Consider the following 12499-nt stretch of genomic DNA (forward strand, 5'->3'; position numbering starts at 1 on the left):
ATAAGCTCCACAGACCTCTATCTCCAGCCCAGCTGTCCCCCACACCCACGTCAGCCCCACAAGGTTTCCATGCCTGGCTGGTCTCTGTGCCCACTGACTCCAAAACAGTCCCCTCTGTAACGTCTGAGACCCTCCTGAAAGGGGGAAGCTTCGTGGCAAAGAAAACAGGCTTTGCAGTCCATGGAACACGGGTTTAAAATCTGGCTCCATCCCTTGGCAACTCTCTGAAAGGGAAAGCTGCTTGCTCTCTCTCTGTCTCAGCTTCTGAATCTAGGGTAGGAGTGGACATAAGACCATGTGACCATACATGAGCTACTGCACGTGAAGGGTTTGGCATGACCACAGAGAGCGGCTGTAACAAATATAAAAGGCATCCTTTGCTAGTAAGAAGAACAAAGTCTAACAAGGAAGATAGACAAATTAAAAAAACAAAACTATCAATGTGCAGTAAACTGTGTGGTCTACTAGAAATAGATGGAAAGAAGTCCCAGGAGCCATGGTAACCCAAAGTTAGTGACGTCTGACCTGTAATTTCAGAGATGGGCCAGGAAGGAGTCAGTGGTGGTGGTGGAGGGGGAGGGTACATATTGACAATCCTAGAGATGAGACAAAAGCAAGGCCTTTCTAGGGAATTACAAATAGTTCAACAGGGTGAAGAGAGGGCCTGAGCAGTGGGTGCTGCCTGAAACATGAAGCCAGAATGTTCAGCTCAGCCTCCCCTAATCCCCTGGCATTTGCTAGGGCCTCAGATGGGGCTCTTGCCTCAAAGCCTTGATGATACTGCAGTTCTACCTCGGGCTGAATTTGCCAGAGACTCTTGTGCAATTTCTTTTCTGGATTTGATAGCAGATCATCGTCAGAGGGGTCTTCCTCTGTGTCTCTCAGATGCTGTTCCCCATCCTTTATTTGGCAAGGTTTTTTTTGGTAGAACCCATTTCCATCCATGTGGCACTCTCATGCCCTAGTGCGTTCATCTCTCCCCTTGTCATCCCCCTCACTAGGCCGTGGGATCCTCTAGGGCAGACCTGTAACCTGCTCATCTCTGTATCCCAGGAACAGACAGCATCCCTGAGATGAAGTAGGTACCCGTTTGTTGAAGGAGTGGGACAGGCAAGATATGATCGTTAGCAAAGAAGATGGTTGTAAGCAAACAAGGTGGGAAGACTGCCCTTGATCTGACTTTCTGTCTCCTTTTGAAATAGCCAAATGCCTTCCTTAGATCACAGTCAAAGATAAATGGACATGTGCAGATCCCAGTGTAGTTCCCAGATTCCAGACAACGTCTATCTACTGGAACTCTAGTGAAACTTCAACCCTGGATGCCATTTCTCTAATATCACGGACTGGGGGAACTTTGAAATTCCTGTTCCTAGCATACACTGACTGCTTTCAGAGGTTTCCCACTCTTTCAGGAATTGCACTTCCTGCGATATGATGTGTCACTTCCTTTCCTACTTACCACAGGGTTCTTTTCTGGGAGTTTGCTGTCAATAAAGCAGAAGTAGCGGGCAGCCCATGAGGAAACAAGAGCCGGAACACTTCATATATCACGCGGGCCGTGGGCAGTTTTCTAGGTGGCACAATCCCTGGTCACTGGATCAAGAGAAAGATACAGGAGGCAGCTGGGTACCATCTTTCCATGAGCCTTCAGGTGGCCTTGGCATCATGCCGCATAGCCCAGGACTTCCATGGGAATCCTGGTGGGGGTCCCTTGACCCAGCTCCACCGACTCGGCGATTAGTAGAGCTCCACCCAGATTCAGACACAGGTATGTCTATCAGCCCTAGGCGTAGGGGGAGTGAATCTCTATTTTCGTTGTACCTTCACAGGTATAATGGGGGCTGTGGAGAAGCTGTGATGAAGGTTGCTGGGCAGACATTGTTATAGACCTAAAGCCACCAGTGGTCTGTTACTAACAAATCTGAGGACATTTTCTGGCCTCCTCTTCTTGGATTCTCTGTGTTTCAGACACTGTCAGCTGTTTCCTCCCCATCTGCTCCCACCTCTACTCCAGCTCTGCCTCTGCATACTGCTGCAGAAACATCTGCAATTCTCTGGACCCGTGGCTCCCACTCTTCTGAGACCTTCCACACTTCCTTCTTTTTGGCCATTCCTCTGCCCCTTGCCTATCTAGAAGACTCTCTCATTGTTAAATACCCTTGACTGAGGTTAAGTTTCCTCGGCTCTCCCACAACATGAGCCAAAACAGAACTAAGTTGACTCATGGACACAGAGGTATATTTCTTGCACACATGAGTTTGCAGTAGAAGATGTATTGCCTCTCTACGCCCCTCTTGGTCTAGACTTGGGATACTTAACAGAGGGGTCCATGTCTTATTCACCTTTATCTCTCTAGCGTCTCTTATGGAATTATATAAGTGCTCAATGAATGTGTACTGAATAACAGTTTTAAATTAAAAAATGATTCTCAATTATCTTAGCATATTAAACTGACATTCTTGACTGGCCATCTGACTTCTCCATCCGGTGAGGAGGTCCTCAAAGGCAAACACTATGTTATTGCCTCTGGATTCCATTCCCGACGTTTAACTCAAGGCTGGGAGCATAGAAGACAGACACTCAGAGATGATTGGCCGATCAAAGGAATGGATGAAGAAGTACATGAAAGAGTATGCTGGTGGGAAAGAGAAAAAAGGAAAGCTGCCTCTTTCTGAAACTTCCTAGCTGATTTCCTCATCCATAAAATAAAGATAATATCTATTGCACGGAAATGTTTTGACGAGGAAGTTAAAGGCAACAGCATTTGCGAAAAGACTTTGCAATTCAAAGCATGCAGGAGGCATCTTAAAAATGTGAAAAACAAAACAATCAAAAATCTTACTCATTGATTACCTACAGATATGCCATTTGAAATATTCATTTCCCCCCCCCCCCAGATCCAAAACAAGAATAATAGTCCCTGTCTCTGTGGAATGAGATCTGCTTGGAATTCCTTATAGGTGCATAGATTACAATTGCAATGTTGGTTAAAAAAGAAATAAAACAGAAGAAATTCCCTAGAGAATAATGTTTTTTTTTTTTAAAAAAGGAATCCAAAGTCAACCCCTAAAATGTTTATTTAAAAATTGAAAATTGTGAGCCCTATTGCAAATATATTACTGTTAGATTACCTGACATTATGATTCATAAAATATCACCAGGCTGCTCAAGTACATATTATAAATCATCTTCCAGACACCTGGCTGGACACTGTCTCTGACGGCTGTTCCCACAGCCAGGAGCGTCGTCAGAGTTGGTGGGCGCCTCACCTCGGGAGCTATGACTCATACAGACCCGCTGGGAAATTCAGTCATTAGAAGCAGTGCAGTAAGGCTACAAAATGGCAGAGCAAGGGGTCCCCTTGGAGGCTTTCTCCATGCTTGCCAGCAGGGGTGAAGTGCATTCTATGGCATTTGAGGTCACATAGCCTCCCAACCTGCATGCTTCCTTTTCTCCACTGTAGCCTCCAGGGGAGGGGGGGATGGATTACTTTGCTCAGAAGGCAGAATCAGCAGATGTTACTGATAGGGGACTGGAATTCTGCACTGTGGCTACCACACAAGGCTTTTTTTTTTTTTTTTCAAAGCCAAAGCAGCATCAGTAAAGGTTTTAGCAATAAGCCTGCAGTTGCCATTTTAATAGATTCAATGTTGGGTCATATGCAAGATCTGCTATTTAAGATGTGCGTTTACAGGCCACCATTGAAAATAGCTGCCTTTAAAATTCCTTGGGCTTCAGACCTTCTGCACGGGGCAAGACTCTGTCACCAGAGTTGTAGCTTTTATCAGCATCTGTCTTCCCTGGTCTGCTGGAGACCCTGACCTCCTATTGCAGACATCTCTACTAGGGCATGGGATATGACATTTGCCCCCTTTTTGTCTCTGATAGCAAATGAGAGATCAAGAACACTGGGCATTGGCAAATGAGAGTGAAACAATCTAAAAAGAAATAGAATTTAAAAATCTTCTCTGTGAACGCTCTGCCCCTAAGAGTGTGCTCCAATCACATGACCTTGCCTTTGACCCATCAGTTTTACTCTCCAGGGGCTACTCATGTGGAGTCTTGAGCTTCCCCTAGAGGCCAGGGCATGTTAGGATCAGGAACCACAGCTCCACGTGAGAGGAGGACATAGCCTTCCTCTTGTGGCCAAAGATTTAGCACCTGAGGAGAGCCCTGGACATCCTATGTCCATCAGGTCAGAGTCTTTCCCTGACCCTCACCTTCATTTCTGAGTCCAACACAAATGATACCTCCATTCCCTTGCCTGGCGTCCCCAGCTGATAACTGTTAGGCTGGGTGGGGACCAGGATGCTGAGCCCTGACCTCAGAACTTCCAGCTGCTGGGTGCTGCTCTGAATGGTCCATTCACCCGGAAACAAGATGTCCATGATGACACAGCACCTTCTGTCCTTACGCCCCACCCACCGGAGCACCCCTACCCCCCCACACACACACACATACAGAGAAATGGCCGTGCCAGCCAGGCATAGGTCAAAATCAACCCCAAATCATTATCTAATAAACCTTGATTTCTCTCCAAGGGCCGCTTACAGCCCAGACGATGCTCCCAGGCTCCAGTCCTGCAGAATCCGAACTCATCTTCCCTTTCCATTAGCCTTGGGGGCTGAGGTATCCACTTGCCTAGGCAAGTCTCCCCCAACCCCTCATGAGCCAGGCCCTGTCCCCAGCACCCATTCTGAAGAAACACAGTTCCGGAAGTGGATGGGTTCACTGTCTGCTCCAGCAGACACAGAGGTGGGTCTTTCCTGAGAGGAGAGTTAAGCGCTCCCTCTGCTATAGGCACTATGTCAGCACACCCACAGGACTGGGTTTCCCACGAGGTCTACTAAGCAGATGGGCAAGGCAGAGATGTAAAAAAAATGGAGAAAATAATTTTTTAAAGAATATGGATATTTCCAAAAAGGAACTTTGAATTATCATAAAAGGAAAAATCAGAATTTTGGGGGACTTTCTCTCACAGCTTTTATGGTTCTGTGGTGTTTTAATTTGAATTATGTATGAGACCAAGGTGTCAACATGGATCTTCATGCTAAGGCCTCTGAAGGTCAAGTCCATCTCTTCCTTGGGGGTTCAGGAAAAGCTCCCCAACAATCGCTTTCTGGAGCCATTTAGACAAAGAAGGGAGATCCTCTTCTGCTTTATACCATGTTTCACTGCCGTCTTGTTTAACAGAAAAATAAACCTGTTGGGGACGGGTTTGCATGTCTCTGGGTACAGTTAAGGACAATGGGTAATATATTGTCTCAACAAGTATGTAACCACATTTCACAGTACCCTGGGGAGGGGCCGTTTGCTGCTGCCAGCGGCTGGCTCTATATCTTCGAGAGAACCATATTCTAAGCACTGCAGACATGATACATCAGCAGAAAAGGATGGTATTGTATGAGCCATATGAATGGGAGCTGTAGGAAGAGAAGCTTGAGATAGCGGGGTGGGGGGCGGCACATAAGCTTCATATAATTACTGCCCCTGAATCCAATCTTGAGATCTGCATCACACCCTGAGATTCTAAGGGGGACCACACCCCTGAGATGGATAAAATGTTAAAATGCTCACTTTCTCTGGCCTGCTCTCTTGCCACTAGCTGTGCCCTTGAGATGAGTTTGAGATAAGCTGGGACCTGGCACCCTTTGCTGGGATCTGGGACCTTTTGCTGCAGTGCTGCAGTGCTGCAGTGCTTGCACATGGACACCCCTCTCCGCGAGCAACAAAATACAAAGAAATTGTACGGGACTAAAAGTAACTGACTGCATGCGCAGTTGGGGCAAATTCTGGACAAAATATACAAAGAGACCAAAAAAAAAAAAACAAAAACAAAATGCTACTGCCACTTCTGAAGAGCCCAGAGCAAAAACTGGGTGTCGGGAGCAAAAGCAGGGTACTGTGCATGTCCCCTGCACAAAACACACCTAAGGGGTCGCAGAACACCTAAGCCACCCCCTGGCCCGACCCCTGGACACACACCTACCCTCACCCCATATAAAAAACAAGCTTGCCCCTCCTCAGGGAGCGAGCAATCAAGGGAACCTGTTGTTTGCTCTCACTCCTCCCTGCTGCACAAGGGGTCCCAGTAAAGCCTTGCCTGAATTTCTTGTCTGGCCTCTAGTCAATTTCTACTGACTGGGGAAGGCAAGAATCCCGGTCGTTAACAGGTTTAAAAGAGCCCGTTTATCCCTAACTCCCCTACACAGTATCTTGTACCATGCAGAACCTTCAGATGGGTTGTTTCCATTTGTAGAACTTTCCTCTCTCTGCACTCCCCTTCCCTCCACTGTCTGTAGTAGTTCACCCTGTAGGCCTCCCTATTAGACAGCAAGCTTCAGAGGGTGGACACCACATCCCACCCCTTTCTGGGCATCCATCTCCCACCGGGGGTTGGGCTGAGCACATGGTGAAGAATGGGTGCTTAATAAAAGCTTGTTGAATTGAGATTCATCAATTCAGATTCATCAATTCATCAATTCAATCATCACAATTCAGATTCCTGAAGATTCAGTTCCCGAGTTTAAATACATCAGAACGATTTTCTTCACCTTAACACAAGTTAGCAATTTCCCCAGCTTGAATCTGCCGTGGTGAACTCCTCCAGCAGAAGTGAAGCAAGACTATAAACTGTGCCCGAGTTTGGGAGCTTTTTAAGGAAATGGGAAGTGACACGTTTGTTGGCAATACTCACGAGTGGGCGCCCAGGTCTGGTCTGAGTAGACGAACAGAGATTCCTCCGGCCGTTACAACTTTCAACTGGGTCAACCTGTGGGAAATATCCACATCCTCTTAGCTCAGTAAAATCACTGTCCGTTTCCCTGTGTATCAGTACAATGCAAAAGACCAGATTTCAGAAGGTGAAAGCCAGGCATCTGAAAGACCAATGGCTATCTGTCTGCTCGGAGGTCCTCGGCTTGGTAACACCATGGAGCTGCAGAGCAGTTACAAGTATCATTGGCTGAGTTCCTCCTAAGTGCCAGCATGCAGACCACACAGGTTACTTAGGACAAGGTCCCTGAGCTCCAGGGGATCAAAGTCTATCTAGAGACAGAAATGAGTAATGTTACGTAGTCGTTACTGCATAGAGTTAGCACCAGGGACAAGCGTGGTGAAGTGGCACTAGACCTGACCAGGGGTGGAATGCCAACCACAAAGACTTCCCAGCCCCCTGAGCTGCATGTTGAGAGACAGGAAAGGATTACATGGATGAAGGAACAGTCAAGGGATGAATGAAGATCACTGAGGCCTCCTGCAGGAGGGAATTATATGTAGTTCAGAACCGCTGAAGTGTGCATGTGGAGGGGAGAGGCTGGAGAGGTCTGCCTGGGATGGGACAGGGTAGGGGGACCGCGATAAAGAACATGAGCAGATGTTTCAGCCCAGAAGCAGCAAAGAGTCGCGGAGGGGTCTTGGGTGTAACTGGGGACTTGCTCTGTGTTATAGAAAGATCATTGAGACACAGGTCTGGAAAATAGATTTGAGAAAGGTAAGTCTGGAGGCAGGAACACCACTTAGGAAGCCACCAGGTGAGAGGCAAAGGAGAAAGAATCGAAACCTATTAATCAGATTAAATTAGTGAAGCCAGTGATTAAAATAGACACAGACAGGAGAGGAAAGCAGAAGTAAAGGATGCTCGTTCCAGGTCTCTGGTAACTGGGAGGAGGACAATTCCATGGGAATGGCTGAAGGAAAGCACTGAAGAACAAGGAGGCTGGTTTCCAACGTGTCTACTTTGAGGTTCCTGCAAAACATTATACGGGAGAAATCTACACAGCTAGACGTATGGAGCAAATCACAGGAGAAGAAGGCTGGGCTGGAATTAAAGTTTTTCACAAAATATTATTGCCTGTGCCTTACAAAGGGAGACTGAGTAACTGAGTTTGGGAATACTGTATTCTGTATCCTAGACTATACCCCCATCTTGGAGACCCTCAAGGCACTGTAGCATATTAAGTTTCCAAGATATCCTGCAACAAAGACATCTTCTTCATTTCATGTTGCCCAAGCTTATTTGTCTGTGGAACGCCTTTTCCAATAAGGAAATGGCAACCAGATGTTGACATTGAGGGCCACAGCTGGGGATGGCCAGTCATAGATGATGGGTAAAGCCACAAGAGTGCAGATTGGTCCGTGTGTGTGTGTGTGTGTGTGTGTGTCTGTGTGTCTGTGTGTTGGTGAGGTGAGAGTAAAGGACAGAATCCCAGCAATATTCACTCGTAACATCTATTTAAGCCACTTGAGTCTACCCTTACACTATGGTGCTGATGGCCACAAAAGGAGAGCTGTGGCCTTTTCTGCCTCATCTTTGGTCATCACTGAGTACCTGCCTCACTTGCCTATTGACTTTGTGTAATAAGCAATACGCATTGATTCAACAATTACTTAGTGACCAGCACTGTGGCTAGAGAGACAAAGGAATCACTGGCTCATGACCTTGGGGTTGTACAGTCTCACCTACCTACCAGTCCCATCTCTTCTCATCTGCCCTACTGTACTTCAGACTGTCTTCTAAGGACCTAGAAGACTTAGGCTTACTTCACTGGTCTTTTCCCTCTGCTGGCCATCTTGATTAAGACTACCTTCTCTGATTTGTAGCCCCAGAATCCAAGTCTGTGAGCAGCCCTGCCTAGACTTTGGAGGACTTTTAGAGAGATCACAAAATGTATTGATGTTGAGTAGGGAAGGGAAACTTGCAAACTTCCAAAAAAAAAAATAGTACTCTGAGAGATAAGAAAAAAACCAAAAGAGTTCATATAAGTCAAAATAGAAAAGCATTTCTAGGAGATTGATCAACAGTATTCAATGTCCAGTGAGGTCCAGAAAGGCAGCCATGAGACCTGGCAAGCAGACACCATTAAGGACTTTCACGAGAAGGATTTTGGAGATGGACTCAAACACTGAATTCAAGTGGTTCAAAAAATGGATGGGGTGAGGAGAAGGACACAGGTGTCAACTTCTCTTTTGAGAAGTATCATTCTGAAATAAAGTGTAAAAGAAGGCCATGGATAAAGGGAAGAGGGCTAAGGGAGACTTTCCAGATGAGAGAGGGTGAAACAATTTGATGTAGAGGAAGAGTCAGGAGAGAGGGAAAGTTGAAAATACAGAGGGTCACAGCAATCCCACTCCTGGGCATATACCCAGAGAAAACCATAATTCAAAAAGATACATGCACCCCAATGTTCACTGCAGCACTATTTACAATAGCCAGGACGTGGAAGCAACCTAAATGCCCATCAACAGGGGAATGGATAAGGAAGATGTGGTACATATATACAATAAAATGTCAGCCATAAAAAATAACGAAATTGTGCAATTTGTGGAGACGTGGATGGACCTAGAGACTGTCATACAGAGTGAAGTCAGAAAGAGGAAAACAAATAACGTATAATATCGTTTATATGTGGAATCTAGAAAAACTGTATAGATGAACTTATTTGTAAAGTACAAATAGAGACACAGATGTAGAGAACAAATGTATGGACACCAAAGGGGGCAAAGGGGTGGGATGAATTGGGACACTGGGATTGACATACATACACTACTATGTATAAAATAGATAACTAATGAGAACCTGCTGTATATAGCACAGGGAACTCTACTCAAGGCTCTGTGGTGACCTAAATGGGAAGGAAATCCAAAAAAGAGGGGATGTATGTATACACATAGCTGATTCACTTTACTGTACAGCAGAAAGTAACACAACGTTGTAAAGCAACTATACTCCAATAAAAATTATTTTAAAGAAAGAAAATACCGAGGGTCAGAGAGCTACTTCAAGGAGTGAGATCTCTGAGAAGCTGGGAGGGATAGAACCCAGCGCTCAGGAGAGACTTGAACTGGAGGAAGGGCACCAGGGCTGGAAGGAAGGAGGAGAGACTAGCATATTAGTTTCCCAGGACTGTTATAACAAAGTACCATAAAATGGGTGGCTTAAAACAACAGACGTTTATTATCTTGTAATTCTGAGTCTAGAAATCCAAAATCAAGGGGTCAGCAGGGCCTTACTCTCCCACATTTGCAGGGGAGAATCTGTTCCAGGCCTGTCCCTTATAGCTGCTGGAGTCACCGGCGACCCCAGGCTTTCTACGTCTTGCAGCTGCGTTGCCCCAACCTCTATTTCCACTGTCACTTGGCACTGTCCCCTGTGTGTGTCTGTCCAAGTTTCCCCTTTTCATAAGGACACCCAAATCATACTGGGTTGAGAAGGTGGTGGTCTGTTTTTAAAAGCTTCCTCAAGGTAATTAGAAAGAAATGTTTGGATGTGAATTGCCACCGGGTGCCTACTATGGGTCGGGCTGTGCATTTGCATAAAGTACCTCATGCCTAGTGCCCAGAAATTCCATCCATCGTTAACTTTAACGTTCCTGGAAGAGAGCTTTGGTTCCGGAAGAAGCGCCAGGTTGGTCTATGGATCAGTGATTCACTCAATTTACACCTAATGAGACTCATATAACTAATTCTGCCACTCTGTTGCTCAGAAAATTGCACTGGTTCCCCCTTTAAAGTTACAACATAAAGTCCAAGTTCCTCATCTGATTCTCACGGCCCCCACGACCTGTGTAACATTATTTCCTGCTATTTTCCTTTGCATACCCCACACTAGGATACGCCCCTGCGTTGCATCTTCCCCCTCGCTCACACTCGGAGGGAAGAGTGTGTCGGGTCTCACACTCTTCCCTCCGTCAAGCACACCTGCCTCACTGCCATCACTGCTGTCACCCTGACTGCTTCAAGATCCACTACATATGCCAACTCCTTTAGGGACTTTTTCCTGACCCTTTACAACCGGAAGTAACATCTCTCCTCTCACCTGTACACATTTATCTGCATCCCCATGACATGACCATGATCAACCTATCACCACTCTCAAGTGAGAATAAATAGGGAAATTTTATAAAGGTGAGCTTCTCAAAAATCAGAAGAGACCACAAATTATATGATTCCATTCATATGAAATGTCCCCAGTAGACAAGTCCATACAGACAAAAGTAAATTCGGGGTTTCCAGGGAATAGGGAGTTACTGCTTAAGGGGTTCAGAGTTTCTGTTTGGGGTGATGAAAAAGTTCTGGAAGTAGTGATGATGACTGTACACATTGCGAATGTAATTAAAACTATGGAACTGTACACTTTAAAACGGTTAAAATGGTAAATCTTTTATGTATTTTACCACAATAAAAAAATAGTAAGAAAATCAGGTGGTAGATTTTTACATTTCAAGTATAAGAGAGACTATACATTTACTGTTGTTTTTTTTTTTTTTTGCCTAAGACAACACCCATAATAACGCTCATAATTCCTGCCATCTGCCGTCTGGGTTCCCCTTTTGGGTTCCCCTGTCCTAGGGCTCACTTTGCTGCAGTGGTGATCACAAACAATGTTTGCTGGGCTTGTGGACACCCACGGTGAACCTCAGGACTTAAGCTGGTCTGCCTGCACTGTTCTCAGGGCCGGTCATACGCAGCTGGGTCCGCAGAAGCCTGTGGTCCACAAACAGATGGGAGTTTCCTCTCAATTTACCCCCTGTGAACTCCTTCCACACCACTTAGCAGTCTCCTCTCACAACCAGACCCTGAGGGTCAATTTGGAGGTTGATGACACCCATATGGACGATGCTTGAACTGAACGTGGGTGCAGCTGTTGGGGGCTACTAGGACCAGATGTTCAGCTAATGATCTTCTCGGGCTCAAGAGGAGCTCGTCTGAAGCGGTGTTCATAGGAGACTGCCTGCTGAGAAACTACTGGTCTGTCTTAGAAAACCACTGTCTTTCAGTGAGCCTTAAATAGCCTGAGTTTCAAGGACTTAAGGAGAGAGAGAGAGAGGCGAAGGTGTGGAAAAGCAGAGGTCACCCACTGGTAGGTGTGTGCCTTGCAGCTATGTTTTGCTCGGCCCTCCCTGAATTTTTAAAACTCAGTTTCCATGATTTACAAATTGCTCACCCAGTCGCCACCTCCTACATCTCACACCTGGCTTGCTTTCTCTTCTTCACTTCACCTGCCTGGCCAGAGCATGCGTTCATGTTTGTTCTTCCCAGTTTTAGGACTCTGAGGCATGACGGTGATATCGACTAGGGTTCTCGGGGCCTTACCCAGTCAATAGAAATTGACTAGAGGCCAGACAAGAAATTCAGGCAAGGCTTTATTGCGGCCCCTCTGCGGCAGTGGGGGGAACGAGAACAAACAACAGGTTCCCTTGCTTGCCCGCTCCCTGAAGGCGGGTGAGTCTGTTCCTTATATGGGGTGAGGGTAGGGGGGGCTTAGGTGTTCTGCCCGCCCCTTAGGTGGTGTTGTGTGCAGGGGGCATGCGCACTACCCTGCTTTTGCTCCCAACACCCAGTTTTTGCTCTGGGCTCTTCAGAAGTGGCAGTGGGGGTTTTTTTTTGTGTGTATGTGTCTCTGTATCTTTTGTCCAGAATTTGTCCCAACTGCGCATGCACGCAGTTATTTTTAGTCCCTTATAGTTTCTTTGTATTTTGCTGCTGGAGGAGAGGTGTG

The 12499-nt window shown here is 46.2% G+C and overlaps 1 protein-coding gene across 18 annotated transcripts in view; it reads right to left on the reverse strand.

Moving 5' to 3' along the window:
- MTHFS (methenyltetrahydrofolate synthetase) overlaps positions 1 to 12499 on the reverse strand; it is a 278936-nt gene that overhangs the window by 60399 nt on the left and 206038 nt on the right. For 13 of the 18 annotated variants that reach the window (XR_009562830.1, XR_009562829.1, XR_011377218.1 and 10 more), the window contains exon 4: positions 6698 to 6772. The exons of 1 other annotated variant lie outside the window; for it this stretch is intronic. Coding sequence is in view for 2 of the 17 variants with exons in the window: in XM_060293744.1 (XP_060149727.1) it covers positions 6698 to 6772 (75 nt within the window). In the remaining 15 variants the exon portion in view is untranslated. Of the gene's footprint in view, positions 1 to 1459; positions 1594 to 6697; positions 6773 to 12499 lie in introns of all 18 variants that reach the window. 4 more of the 18 variants (XR_011377222.1, XR_009562845.1, XR_011377221.1 and 1 more) reach the window with 1 other exon arrangement.

Source organism: Globicephala melas, chromosome 2, assembly GCF_963455315.2.
Source record: "Globicephala melas chromosome 2, mGloMel1.2, whole genome shotgun sequence".
NCBI lineage: Eukaryota > Metazoa > Chordata > Mammalia > Artiodactyla > Delphinidae > Globicephala > Globicephala melas.